Raw genomic sequence first — 15,288 nt, forward strand, 5'->3', positions numbered from 1 at the left:
CTTCTAGTCTACAGTCTTAGTATTTTCTGATGGTCTCCTTTCCAAGTACTAACTAGGCCTTGCCTGCTTAGCTTCTGAGCCCAGGCATGGTAGCCTAAGGCTGCACTTGTTGAGGCAAAATACATTAAGAATATATAGGGCTAACGGTGCTGGACTCCAAAAATCCGGACATCCACTAGAAGGCAACAAAACGTGAGGGATTTTGTATTTCTTGGCTTCACCTACTTTGCTTCATTGACAGCCGTGCAATTTTTTGGAAACGAGACAGGCGTCTTTAGACTTCGCCGCTATTAGCCATTTAAACACGTCTTCAAGCAACCCGGAAACTATATAGAGGAAGACATGCTCTCCTTTCTAGCTCTATGCTGCTAAACTCGCGTTTCTTCTGCTTCCGGCAGGAAGGCGTCCCCTTATTGGCTGGGAGAGCAGGAACATAATGACGACACTGGGATGCCGGGCAGAATCGTCGGGAAAGTTCGAGAGGGGCATCTTTGCGCTTGCGCCGCCGCCTGACCCGGAAGAAGCGTTGATCGTCGAAGAAGCCGGTGCTCGGCGCAGACATGGAGGAGGTGAGGGGGAAGCAGTGCTGCCCCGGTAGGGAGACCTGGATCCAAGCTGGCGGGACTGCGGCGCAACCCCTCGCTGGCCTGGGCGGTCCGGCGTGGCGGGGGGCGGGGTGTCTTCTACGGATGGCTTACGGGCATTAGCAGGGTTTGGGATGCTGGAGATGTCAGCGCAGGGATGCTGTTGCGCAGGGAGGTGGACCACGAGAAGGAAAGACTTCTGTGAACAGTAAAACGCGCCTTTTGCTGCCCAAGCGGTGGGCGGAACACCCGCTATTAGGGCTGTCAGTATCAGCGCGCCCCTGGGGTTTCTGGCGGGAGCTTTACCCGGAGTTGGCAGGGACTGGAAGCAGAGGTTTGCTCTAGCTCGGTAGTGAATGTGATGGGGATGGGCGGAGGGAGTGCCTGGGATCCCTTCCTTTTTCAGAGTGTTGCTTTTGGAAGAGGGTGGAGAAACAGAGAGGTTGACAGGATTCTGTGTGTCTTGAACTCTGGTGGTATTGTGGTGGTACGCAGATTACGCCAAAATTTATTTGTTTGATTTATATAGATGCCAGAACCAGAGTGCTTCTAGTTCGGAATTGTTGTTGTTGTTGTTGTTGTTTTGGCAGTTGTGAAGTTGTGAAGACTGCCTTCAGGTCAGTCTTGACAAGCCCCTACAGTTTTCTTGGCAAGGTTTTTCGGAAGTGGCTGGCCCTTGCCTGCTTCCCAGGGCTGAGAAAGAGGGCCTGGCCCAAGGTCGCCCAGCTGGCTTTGTGCCTGAGGTGGGACTGCAACTCACGGCCTCCTCAGTTCTAGCCTGGTGCCTTAACCATTACAGCGGACTGGCTCTCTGGTTCAGATTTTAGGTGGCCTCATCTCCTTGCCATTGACAGTCTCTTCAGTCTAGGGGTAAAATCTATTTTTACAGGGCAATGGTCAAGATTGCTCTGCTGAGTTTAAGCAACTTAAGAGAGATGATGTTTTTGATCTTCTGGTAAAGATGTCCTGTGTCTGGAATGCTGTTGTAACTCTTCAGCATCAGAACTTTCTAAATGTCAACAGAGTCTGATTTTATCCTTTGGTTTGTCTCTGTGGTTTGATCTTTATTGTTAACATTTTATAAGTTGCCTTGCAAGCAGATGTTGATAGAACATTTGGTAGAAATGTTAATTAATTTGTATACTCAATATATTCCTCCAGCTACAGAAAGATTTGGAAGAAGTGAAGGAGCTTTTGAAAAAGGCGACAAGAAAGAGAGTGTATGATGTTCTGCTGGCAGAAAAAAATAATATAGAGAGGGAAATCAAGAATCAGCTGCCACTCAAACTAAAAGCTGAAGGATCTGAAGAAGAAAAACCAGCAGCCACAGGATATACAGTGAAAATCAACAATTATGGTAGGAATGGATTTATTTTCCCTCAGTATAGGAATGCAGTAAAGGAAGTATTGTAGCTAAATAAGCTGCATAAACTGCTTATATTTATTCAGTTGTTGAGTATCCAGCATTTATTTCACCCACGTATCACAAGCTGGCACACATCTGAAAAAGTAAGTTAGTATAAGAAAATATTGCACGTGTCATAGACAGGATTATATATAATATAGTATATTGTGTGAACACAGGAGTAAATCAGAACAATCCTTTGCAGAATTCAGCTTCATGGAGCTGCTAATTCTTATTGTTTCAAGAACATTGATACAAATTTCTAGCTATATGGTGCAGTTTCAGAAGGAAGAATTGTTGATTTAAGATTTGCAATATTAGCATAGAGTTTCAGTTTTCAGTATTAGCTTCTTTCTCTCTGATTAGCAAAAGCAGAATAAATGAAGCAAAAATCATGTAACATTGATGTGCAATATATAATACATGTTGTTGAGGGTTTTTTTTAGTATGCACATAATTTTTTATTTAGAATGGAGTGTATCTAGCCATAATTATAAATATTTTCCTGTTGACAATCTAATGTTTCATAAGGCTTTTAGTATAACTAGGAATACTAGATTATTCAGAAACAAAGGGGGACAAGAAAAAAAAACCTTCCACTTATTTGCGTCCTTCTTTTATCCAAAGCAATATTCTTCGCTTTGCCCTTTGGAAAATTAGGCTTATGTGTCCTACTGGGAAGAAAGTGACTGGGGAGAGGAAAGAGAAAGGAATACATTAGAAACTTGAATCAAACTTATATTTCAAGCCAGGGTGATTTCCACTGAGATTAATAATTGTTACAAAAAAATAAAGTATAATGGAAGAAGTCACTTACTGTGAATCTGATATACACTTCTGGATAAAACCTATTTCCATTTCGAACTTGACATTTGATTGCATACAAGCCACTGCTTTCTTGTAGAAATTCTGTGTTTTGTGACTTAAATACAGTACATTATTATAAACTAATAATAATAATTGTTCCTGCATATTTTTATTTCTAATATTCTTTCATTTCTGAAACTCTGGGGAGGCTGTTATCTAACCACTTGAAAGAGACAGCTTAAAGTGAGAGCACAATATACATATTTAATAATAATTATTCATCATAAACCCTAGACTGTATTTTCCAAATTGCCACAGGGGTGGGGGTGGGGATGTATGGGCACGGCTCATGCTTTTGACTGGATTGCTGCATAGGAACTGAGCCCCCTGACATAATTTTTAAATCCATTCATAGGCTGACCAATATGAGAAAGTTATGTAGGTGGATTATAAAACTTAAAATAAGAAACCTTTGATTCATAGCCCTAGCTGGCTTATCAAGCTGGCTTATATGGCCCATAGTATCTCAGTCAGACCCTTCCCCAGTGTTGTTAACTGTCTCTCTGCTCTGCTTACACCTCATCCTTCCTCTTCAGGGGCAGAGCAGGGGGAAGTGTTGGTGTATATCTAGGACCTTCTCTCCACCTTTTCTGAGTGGAAAAGCATGGGTTGGTTCCTGCAGGTTTGTTTGGTATGTGTTTCTCCTGTATTGGACAATCAATTTTTGTCTCCATGGAAGGTACTGGGGGCAGAGCTTTCTTCAGTTAAGTCCTATTCCTTTAGTTATAACTTTATTTACAGTAAAATACTAGCTGTCAATTATACCTTATAGATGACCGAAAGCAAAACATGGAGAGGAATAAAACTGAAATCTTAAATGGCACGCACACTATGGCAAGATGGGCATTTTGTTGTTGTTCAGTCGTTAAGTCGTGTCCGACTCTTCGTGACTGTCAGGCCTAGCCCAAGGAACTCCAAGAGACCATGTAAATTCAGTCCAGCTATGTTTATTAGCTACAACCTCTAGCAAGACTCTTCCCAGACTAAAAGCCCAGTTCCAAAGTCCTCCAGGCACAACTGTGAATTCTTCAAGGAGGTGCCAGTCTCATCCTCTTGTTCCTCCCACGCGGTTCTGGTGAACTAAGAAAATGTTTATCTCCCTGAGCTTGGCCTTTATCATTCCATTCCATCACAGTGACCCCATGAACCATATCGCGCCAGGCCTTCCTGTCCTTCACTGTCTCCCTGAGTTTGCTCAGTTTCATGCTCACTGCTTCAGTGATGTTATCTAACCATTTCATCCTCTTCTCCTTTTGCCTTCCATCTTTCCCAGCATTAGGGTCTTTTCCAAAGAGTCCTCTCTTCGCATTAGGTGACCAAAATATCTGAGCTTGAGCTTCATTATCAATCCTTCCAATGAGCAGTCAGGGTTGATTTCCTTTAAGATTGACTGGTTTGACCTTCTAGCAGTCAAGGGGACTCTTAAGAGTCTTCTCCAGCACCACAGTTCAAAGGCATCAATTCTTCAGTGCTCAGCCTTTATGGTCCAGCTCTCACAGCCATACATTACTACTGGAAAAACCATAGCTTTGACTATGCAGATCTTTGTTGGCATGGTGACGTCTCTGCTTTTTAATATGCTATCTAGGCTTGCCATAGCTTTCCCCCCAAGGAGCAAACGTCTTTTAATTTCATGGCTGCAGTCTCCGTCTGTGGTGATCCTGGAGCCCAAATAAATGAAGTCTGTTACTGCTTCCATTTCTACCCCTTCTATTTGCCAGGAATTGATGGGTCCAGATGCCGTTATCTTAGTTTTTTTAATGTTGAGTTTCAAGCCAGCTTTTGCACTCTCCTCTTTCACCCTCATCAAGAGGCTCTTTAGTTCTTCTTCACTTTCTGCCATTAGGGTGGTATTGTCTGCATATCTGAGGTTGTTGATGTTTCTCCCTGCAATCTTAATTCCAGCTTGTGTTTCTTCCAGCCTGGCATTTCTTATGATGTACTCTGCATATAGGTTAAATAAGCAGGGTGACAGTATACAGCCTTGTTGTACTCCTTTCCCTATTTTGAACCAATCGGTTGTTCCATGACCAGTTCTAACTGTTGCTTCTTGGCCCACATACAGATTTCTCAGGAGACAGGTAAAATGGTCTGGTACCCTCATCTCTTTAAGAATTTGCCACAGTTTGTTGTGATCCACACAATCGAAGGCTTTTGCATAGTCAATGAAGCAGAAGTAGACGTTTTTCTGGAACTCTAGTGCTTTCTCCATGATCCAGCAAATGTTGGCAATTTGATCTCTAGTTCCTCTGCCTCTTCGAAACCCAGCTTGTACATCTGGTAGTTCTTGGTTCACATACTGCTGAAGCCTAGCTTGAGCATAACCTTGCTAGCATGTGAAATGAGTGCAATTGTGTGATAGTTTGAGCATTCTTTGGTATTGCCCTTCTTTGGAATTGGAACGTAAACTGACCTTTTCCAATCCTGTGGCCACTGTTGCGTTTTCCAAACGTGTGGCATATTGAGTGCAGCACTTTAACAGCATCATCTTTTAGTATTTTAAATAACTCAGCTGGAATACTGTCATCTCCACTAGCTTTGTTGTTAGTAATGCTTCCTAAGACCCACTTGACTTCACTCTCTAGGATGTCTGGCTCAAGGTCAGTGACCACACCAACATGGACATCAGGGACATTAAGATCTTTCTTGTATAGTTCTTCTGTGTATTCTTGCCACCTCTTCTTAATCTCTTCTGCTTCTGTTAGGTCCCTGCCTTTTTTGTCCTTTATCATGCCCATCTTTGTACTAAACGTTCCTTTGATATCTCCAATTTTCTTGAAGAGATCTCTAGTTTTCCCCATTCTATTGTTTTCCTCGATTTCTTTGCATTGTTCATTTAAGAAGGCCTTCTTATCTCTCCTTGCTATTCTCTGGAAATCTGCATTCAGTTGCTTATATCTTTCCCTTTCACCCTTGCTTTTCGCATTCCTTCTTTCCACAGCTATTTGTAAAGCCTCATCAGACAGCCATTTTGCTTTCTTGCATTTCTTTTTCTTTGGGATGGTTTTAGTTGCTGCCTCCTGTACAATGTTACGGACCTCTGTCCACAGTTCTTCAGGCATGATGTCTACCAAATCTAATCCCCTAAATCTATTCATCACCTTCACTGTATACTCACAAGGAATATGATCTAAGTCATACCTGAGCGATCTAGTGGTTTTCCCTACGTTCTTCAATTTAAGCCTAGATTTTGCAGTAAGAAGCTCATGATCTGAGCCACAGTCAGCTCCTGGTCTTGTTTTTGCTGTCTGTATAGAGCTTCTCCATCTTTGGCTGCAAAGTATATAATCAATCTGGTTTCGGTATTGACCATCTGGTGATGTCCATGTGTAGAGTTGTCTCTTGTGTTGTTGGAAAAGAGTGTTTGCTATGACTAGCTTGTTCTCTTGACAGAACTCTATTAGCCTTTGCCCTGCTTCATTTTGTACTCCAAGGCCAAACTTGCCTGTTATTCCAATTACTCCTTGACTTCCTACTTTAGCATTCCAATCCCCTAGGATGAAAAGGACATCTTTTTTTGGTGCTAGTTCTAGAAGGTGTTGTAGGTCTTCATAGAACTGGTCAACTTCAGCTTCTTCAGCATCAGTGGTTGGGGCATAGACTTGGATTACTGTGATGTTGAATGGTTTGCCTTGGATTCGCACTGAGATCATTCTGTCGTTTTTGAGGTTGTACCCCATTACTGCCTTTCCCACTCTCTTATTGACTATGAGTGCTACTCCATTTCTTCTAAAGGTTTCTTGCCCACAGTAGTAGATATAATGGTCACCCAAATTAAATTCACCCATTCCCGTCCATTTCAGTTCGCTGATTCCCAAGATGTCGATGTTCAATCTTGTCATCTCATGTTTGACCACATCCAGCTTGCCTTGGTTCATAGATCTTACATTCCAGGTACCTATACAATATTGTTCTTTACAGCATCGGACCTTCTTTTCACTTCCAGATACATCCACAGCTGAACGTCCTTTCGGCTTTGGCCCAGCCGCTTCACTCTTTCTGGAGCTACTTGGAATTGCCCTCCGCTCTTCCCCAGTAGCATGTTGGACACCTTCCGACCTGAGGGGGTCATCTTCCGGCGTCATATCTTTTAGCCTTTTAACATTGTCCATGGGGTTTTCTTGGCAAGGATACTGAAGTGGGTTGCCGTTTCCTTCTCCAGTGGACCACATTTTGTCAGAACTCTCTGTCATGACCTGTCCATCTTGGGTGGCCCTGCACGGTATAGCTCATGGCTTCACTGAGTTGCGCAAGCCCCTTCGCCACGACAAGGCAGTGATCCATGAAGGGGAAGATGGGCATAGTGTTTGCCATAAAAACAAATAAATACACATAGCTTAATAGCAGTATAGAGAGATAACAAAATAGCAAAGAAGTAATTATAACAAGAGGGCCCATACAGCAGTAGTTATGGAACTATTAGCAACCCTTTTTGAAATTACTGGAGTTAAATCAGCTGCTTGTATTGAATCAGGTACTGATTAGAGAGGAGGAACAATATTAAATCTATATCTCAAGCTGCGTAGAATGGACAGCACAGTAATATATGTATACGTGGCTCAATTTCTCCCATTGGAAAAATGCTATAGTATTGGGAAGTTAGTGAATTTCCTTTCCATTAGCATGGAAAGCAGAGCCTGACATGAGATGTCTACTAGAAAATTATGAGGAACAAAAAGCCTTTCAAGCAAATCAGCATAACAAAAGTGGTAGTTGTGCCTAAGTACATGATGTTTCAGCTCTGTTGCAGTTCTCTTTCAACACCAAGTGAAGTCACAGAACCATAGGTCCAATTCAGTACCTTTCTTCCAAGATGATTGAAAAATATTCTATGGGATCAGGGAGGTAAGGGAGTCATCAAGAAGAATTAGTTTTAGCCAATAATTGTCAGGAAAAGCTAAAGAAACTTGACTAGATTCTAATCACAGTTGGAGTTGGGAAGATACCAAAATACTTTTACCATAGCTGTTAGGAATTTAGACTGGATCTTCTTTTAGAGGACTTGGCTCTCTGTAGTGAGAGACCTGCAAGTCATATAAAAGGTAGGTTTTAACCTTTACTCTAAAGATATTTATAGCACCAAGAGCATAATTACTGCCTCTGCTGTTGGCAAATTGAAAAATGGTTTGGGAATCTTAAGAGCCAAACATTATTGGTTTTCCCCACAAGGCTTAAGTTTAGAAGATGACTTCCAAATATTTAAATGCCTTGGTGTGTTGTATAAATTTTTTTTAATCTTTCAGCAGTGGTTCCAACTTGCAAACCTTGTAAATGAAGACCACCACTTTTGTTTAGACAAAGCTGATTACAAGGCTTTGTAACTGCTTGTATGAGGCAAAGATTTGGAGGCTCTATTTAAGCCTACTTGTGTTGTAGATAGGATGGCGGTTTCATCAGTATTAAGGAGAACTGAAGCAGGCTTTGGGGAATGGAATTCTGTTTTTGTCAGAGCTTAAAATACAGAGTGGATATAAACATTGAAACAAGCTAGTAATCTTGCTTAAATCCTTTTTGAATGGGAATTAGGGCAGAAAGGTAACTGAAGTGACACATCTAACCTGCACTGAGATACGCAGGCTTCATAATCAAAAGCCAACAGTCAATAGCAATGGATGCCAGTTTCACTCAGAGCCTATCTCTAGGTACTGATTCAAATGCTGCTTTTAAATCAATAAAAGCGATGTCTTAGGATGACTAGAATATTTTTCCAGTAGATGGTGGAACACAGTATGCTGGCTGAGTGTTGCTCACTCTGCCTTCAACTCAGCTTGCTTGTCAACCAAGTCATTGTCCTGCACCAACCAGTTGGGTGATGTCCAATAAAGATGCCTGGAATACGATCTACTTACTATACTTGGGAGGCCAGTTGCCATTTTATCTCCTTTCTTGTAAATTAATCTTAAATTGACCTTCTCCAGTCCTTAAAGATTTGTAAAGAGTGAAGTGTATGAGTGACTAGGTTGCCAATACTGGGACCCATCCATGTGAGTCTGCTTTTAATAGTTAAGCTGGAATCAACTCTTCCCCCAGTTGCTTTGCCATTTTTCACTTTCGCAATAAGATTGAAGATTTCATGAGGGGGCACAGGAGCATTTTTGGTATATCTTTTAAACTGCATAAAGCACAAAAATGTTCAGCTCAAACCTCTGGGGTATTATTTTAACCAACTTAGTAGTTTTTGGAAAAGAGAGATCTGCCAAGTACAAGAAAGCAATAGAGTTATTTTTCTTAATTATTCAGACTGATTTCTACAGTTATCCAGTTTAGCTTCCTGTTGTTGTGGTTGTTTTCCTTTTCAGTAAGTCCTTGTAAGGTTTTCTTCATTTCAAATACTAACCACTGCAGGAGTGGGGTGATTGATGCCTTTATGGACTTATATACATGGTTAAACATTTTCCCAGTCAAACCAAGGCATAGGTTTGTTTCTAATATTCTTACCTGGGGGAGGGGGAAGGTAAACTAGTGATTAGGCTGTATTTAGAAGTTGTTTTGTTTGCCTATATGTTATTTTATTTACAATATCTACTTCAGACTACTGGGTCAGATCCAGTTCCCTATCTCTGTTAAAGGAAATAAAAAAAATACTAACAAATCAATAAATATAACAAGGAAGAAAATGTGAAATAAAATATATAGAGCAATCACAGTATAAAGGAAACAAAATTAAAACTAAAATGCTAGGGGAGAGGAAGGGTTAGCTATGCATCAAAAGTACCCATTGTGTATCCTACCCTGTATAGGTTTGGTGTGGAAAAAGGGAAACATCTGGAAGAAGGCCTTCCAAAATGAAAGGGTCCTACAGAAGAACAATCATGTTAGAAGTTATTCCTTTTGATACTTTGACCTGCTAAATTTTAAATTATTTGAAGTAAACCTTGAAATGACCTGGAAGCCAGTGCAGCTGACCAAGCACTGTGTGCCTTGACTATATTGACTGGCTGATTAAATCGTCAGCTCAAATGTGAAAATTGCATACTGAAGATATGTAAAAAACATGCTTTCTGATAAGTGTGTGAGGAACAGGACTGCTTCACAGAGCCTGTTTGAGTATGATTGAAGGAGCTATTCAATTTGAGACAGTGAGGAGCGCAGAAAACTGCTGAGGACCTTCAGTGTGTTTTCTTTGATATGGGCTTTGTTGTGTTGAACCCAAAACAGGTTCTGGACTACAACTTCATTTTGCAAAGTAGCCTTGAAAGGACATTAACTGAAACAAATTATCTCTTCGAAGTTTTGTACCATCCTATTTCTGTGGGTGGGGTGGCCATTATCTTTCTGGAAGAGTTCTTTATTTTCATGCCTAAGGTAGGATTTTTAAAGCTCGTTTCAGAATTAAAATGAAGGCCTTGATTTAGACACAACATATTGACATTTTATTATTTATTAAAAATGTGTTATTCCCTTTTCAATATCCAAAAATGGAATCATGTATATTAAATGGTGCTTTCTTTTCATTCCTTTAGCATGGGATCAGTCTGATAAGTTTGTGAAACTCTACGTCACATTAAGTGGCGTTCAAGATCTGCCAGCTGAAAATGTTCAGGTGCACTTTACAGAAAGGTAGGTTCTCTACTACACCAGAAAGGAACTTCAATCTTCTCTGGAATTGCCAGTCCTTTGCTGTTGTTTCCATTTAAAACTGTTCAAAAACTCTCAAGTAATATATTCTCTTTCCATTATGCTATTTGCAAATATATGAATATCAATGTAAAAGTCATCATTAGCTATCAACACATTTTTTGTTTGGCTTAATAACTAAATATTTAGTGTGTGTTGCCACTTAATTGTTTTTTTGATAGAAGGTGTAAGCAGTATCTGGTGCTGTTGCTACTACTGCTAGGTCTCAGAGTCTCACAGAGGTGAGGAAGATGATCCCTCTTCTTGTATAGTAAGGAGAGATGGATTCTGTTCTCAAGCTACAGTTTTACTGAAATGGTAGTATGTTGTACCTGCTGCTACTTCCAACCCTTATAGAAAGGAAGAGATACCACCTCTCCCTCAAAGATATACTGGCTCATCAAACAAAGTTTAGTCTAATGATAATCATGGTTAAGATATTTGCCCACAATGCCAGCATAGTTAGCCATAATCATGGTTAAGATACTCGCCCACAAAGCCAGCATCATGCAACATGGCAAAACTGAGAGCAGCTCCACTTTGCCAGCAAGCAGTCAACTAGTCTAGTATCTTAGCTATATTGACCAATTTTTATTTTTATTCCACTGTTTAGTTAAAATAATAAATCCTGATCACTGTTGACTTACTTGAGTGCCATTATGCAAGACCACAGGAAATGAGAGAATCTGTTCTTCAAGACCAGGATTATGTCTCCTTTGATACTGAGGTTATCCCAAACTACCTTTACAGGTAGTCCTCAGTTAATGAACACAATAGGGACCAGAAAATTGGTTGTTAAGTGGGCGGTCATTAAGTGAGTCACCACATGATTGAACCCTATTTTACAACCATTTTTACGATGGCTGTTAAGCGAATCACATGGTCATTAAGTAAATCCAGCTTCCCCAATGGGTGTTTTTTGCCAGAATTTGCTTAACGACCATGTGATTTGTTTAACAACCGTTGTAAAAAAGGTCACAAATTGTGATCACATGACCATGGGGAGGGGTAGTGTGACAGTTTGCAACAGTCATAAGTGTGAATACAGGTCATCACCTTTTTCAAGGCTGTTGTAACTTCAAACCGTTGTTAAGCAAACAGTTGTTAAGCAAGGACTACCTGTGGTATATTTCTGATAGATCCATTATACATGACAGCTTAAATGCATGGCTGCCACTCATATTGACATCTTAAAGTAATCTAATCCTTGCCTGTGGCTTACCCATGCATACTTAACAAAACTTCTCCAAATATTCAGCTAAATTAAATTTTAGGCCCAAAGGAATGTAAAGCTTTTTTTTTTTTTTGGTCTTTTTCCAATTAGAGTGTCTTCTTGTTGATGTTTATTTGATGTGATTATTTGTTAGGGAATTCTGACTCAATTTTTTGTCCTTTTAGATCATTTCATCTGCTAGTGAAAAATTTAAACAACAAAAATTATACCATGACATTCAACAACCTTCTGAAACCAATCTTAGCTAAAAGCAGCTCATGGAAGGTCAGTGCATCTGATGTAATCAATTTTAACACTGTTGATGTCAGTGCTCTGACTGGCTTTCTACACATTACATTTATTCATAATATGGTTTGTCTGGTTTTGGCTTAATATGGTATGTGAGCCTGCCAATTGTAGTTTATTCAGTAAATAATGGTTAAACAAACCAAAGTTTAGAATGATGCACAAACCCTGCCTTTAAATTGGTTTCCCGGGCTTCTGCTTCCTGGTATCTTCCTACAAATTAACTTTGTCACTAAAAGCTCTTTTTAGGTAGATGAGTAGGCAGTTGTCCTTGCACTTCTTATTCCCAAAGAGCATTTCTAATTTCCATAGTTCTGAGTAAGGTGGAACTAGCTGCTTAATATCACAGAGGCCTAATTCTGAGTGAAGTGGTGAATCTTTGCTTGGAGCACTGCTTCCCCTGGCAGAGTTTTCTTCACCTTGCAAGTCTCTTCTGCCTAGAACAGTCCAGTGCTATCACCTGTGGCAACATATAGCTAATGCTTTCATGTTGCAATTATTAAAGCAGTGATAGATCCGGAAGTGAACCTTGGGAAAATGAGTAACCGGAGGCTTTGAACCTTATGAATAGCATCTAAACTTCTTAAACTCAGGTATTTTTGATATTCTATAAGATTAGTTTAGAAAAGTAAGTTTCTGTTATTTTCAATAATGTAATATATCTACATTGGATTTTGCAAGTAATCCAAATAAGATCCTTTCTGGTAATTCTGGCATCTTGCATTATTTCAAACTCTTGGAGCATTGCTTTCCTCCTCCTTACAGATTAAAACAGATATGATCTTGATATTATGTAAGAAGCAGAAAGAAGAAAAATGGGAGTGCCTAACGCAGGTTGAAAAAGAGACTAAGGAAAAAGAGTAAGTGTGCCTCTATTTCTTGTTCTAGCAGTATTATATTGCTGTTACTACTGAAAAAGCTTCAAGTTGAAACTTGTGAAACCAAGATTCTATTAATCCATGCAGTGCGTGGAGGATGAACAGATTTTGAAGTTAGGAATAATTGTCCTGTTCTTGCTCATTATGGAATTTAAGACATCACCCTGGGCACAGAGAGAACTGCTCCTGTCTGTGCTCCTGCACTCTGAAGATGCCGGTCACAGGTGCTGGCGAAACGTTAGGAAACAAAACTTCCAGAACATGGCCACACAGCCAGGAAGACCTACACCAGCCATCGAACTTAAGAAGCTTAGTGGGGAAAGAATAATCCAGATTTCTATAGCAATTGCATTTTATGTCCCAGTTGCTGAAACATATTCATTAAAAAACCCAAACCCTTTAATGCAGAAACTCTGTTAAATCTTTTTTCTTTTCTGGAATGTTTTGGCCTCTTTCCTATCTTCTAAGTAAAAGCAGGATAAACTTTTGATTTCTATTTCTATTATATATTGCAGAATATTTTTCTTGAAATTCATGAACAAATAATTTTAATGAGATCCCCCTTGTGTTCTTAAAAAACAGTCACTTTCTCTCAGCCCAACCTACATGGTTGTTGTAGAGAAAAAATGGAAGAGGGAGAACTATTTAGTTTTTTTTGAACTTCTGGAAGAAAGGAGGGATATAAATAAAAAAAGGAATATTAATACAATTATGTAATACACAGACATATGTGTGTATTCATTCATATAACATGTATTTATAAGTGGACTTGTCACTGCTATATGTAAATGCTAGGACAATTTTTATACTGAATACTATATTGAATATCAGAGTGATAAATGATGACATCTTGGAATTCCACTCCCAAATGAAAGATATAATTAGACGCTATTTAAATTGTGAAGAAAACAGTTTAATGAACTGAACTTTTTAATCTTATCAAATGTATATAAATAAGTGTATATTACTGGATCTCCAAAGCTATTACATTAGTTCAGTTTTGGGAGATTTGTGAGAAGAAACAAGTTAGGCACTGCAAAGTAATACAGGCTTTGTATTTTTCTCCATGGTGTTTGTTCACTTTTAATCAAATTATTTTTTCAAATGACAAATTCAGTATCATGCAAAGGTGCTTAGGAATACAATTTTAAATATTTGGCCATTCAGCTCTTGTTATGAAGTATACCAGACTCAATACATAGTGGCATGATAATTTATTTTCTGTCTATGTATGTCCTTTAGGAAAGCTTCCTATGATACATCTGACCCCAGTGAAGGATTGATGAATCTACTAAAAAAGATGTATGCAGAAGGTGATGATGAGATGAAAAGAACAATTAACAAAGCATGGGTGGAGAGCCGAGAAAAGCAAGCCAAAGATGATTTGCCAATAGATATTTGAACAAGTGTTGAAGACTGTGCTTGCCATTTTAATGTACATTTTATATATGGAGGTTCTGCTGCAATATTGCAATCAGAGTAAGTGTGCTGTTTATATAACTGTCTTCAAAGCAAAGACTACAAAACTTGTGTTTCAGATTGGAGATGGGAAATAAAACATGCTGTAAAGCATTTTCAAATGTGTTGCTTTTCTCTCTCCTTAAATGTTTGTGCTTCCAATACATCTTGGCAAGACTTTTATATATTCAAGTATATAGTGATGAATAACCATAGGTAAATGATTCCACTTTCTCAGGTAAAAGTTGAAATATTGATTCTGCAGATAAAGTTGGCCTGGAAAGGGAACTTTCAGTTCTTTGAGAACTAAGAGCTTGGGGAATGTGGTGTGTTTAGATATGCAACAAGATGATAGACTGATCTTTCTCAGATATTGAAGATGTTTGTTCTGAAAGCAGTGTTACAGAATAGTGATTAACTAGCAGGTAATAGAACATCTAGAGGAAAACATTATTTAAATTAATTTCTTCTGTAGAGACGATACAGATTCATTCTCACAGCTATTGCCAAGGGAATTGCTGACCAAGACATAACCAGTAGGGCTGTGCATGCTTCAAATTTATTCAGAGGTGCTGAATTCATTAAAGCTGCCACATTTCAGGCAACCCTAATCCTAAGAGTGGCTTTACTGACATCAACAGATTTGAATGTTGGGTCAAAGCCATCAGGATGATGTGCAGCTATCATAAAGTCCTGTAGTGAGTAAATTCCTTTATGTTGGTCAATCACTAGCATAAAACAGTCACCAGACAAAAACAAAAACAGCAAGCAATAGAAGAACAAATACAAGCTTGAGATTACCAGATCCCTGTGAGCTCTTGAACAACTTTTTGATATAGTATACTGTACAGGAGAGCCAGTTTGGTGTAGTAGTTAAGGCATCAGGCTAGGAAATGGGAGACTGAGAGCAGTCCTGCCTTAGGCACAAAGCCAGCTGGGTGACCTTGGGCTAGTCACTCT

The 15,288-nt window shown here is 39.5% G+C and overlaps 1 protein-coding gene across 1 annotated transcript; it reads left to right on the top strand.

Moving 5' to 3' along the window:
- The first annotated feature begins 425 nt into the window (after positions 1–425).
- Positions 426–14,442, top strand: CACYBP (calcyclin binding protein). Its single transcript, XM_007422590.4, has 6 exons — positions 426–569; positions 1,746–1,941; positions 10,320–10,416; positions 11,872–11,971; positions 12,758–12,852; positions 14,113–14,442. The coding sequence occupies exons 1-6, from the start codon at positions 561–563 to the stop codon at positions 14,270–14,272; spliced, it is 657 nt and encodes a 218-aa protein (XP_007422652.1). The 5' UTR covers positions 426–560; the 3' UTR covers positions 14,273–14,442.
- Positions 14,443–15,288: the final 846 nt, after the last annotated feature.

Source organism: Python bivittatus, unplaced genomic scaffold (assembly GCF_059951505.1).
Source record: "Python bivittatus isolate LINGU-HERP-01145 unplaced genomic scaffold, Pbiv_v1 ctg000700_np1212, whole genome shotgun sequence".
Taxonomy (NCBI): domain Eukaryota; kingdom Metazoa; phylum Chordata; class Lepidosauria; order Squamata; family Pythonidae; genus Python; species Python bivittatus.

Excerpts from the sequence above, each read along its gene's own strand:
- CACYBP (XM_007422590.4), top strand. Across the intron at positions 11,972-12,757 it reads CTAAAAGCAGCTCATGGAAG|ATTAAAACAGATATGATCTT; the intron begins GTCAGTGCATCT and ends TCCTCCTTACAG. Across the intron at positions 12,853-14,112 it reads AAAGAGACTAAGGAAAAAGA|GAAAGCTTCCTATGATACAT; the intron begins GTAAGTGTGCCT and ends TATGTCCTTTAG.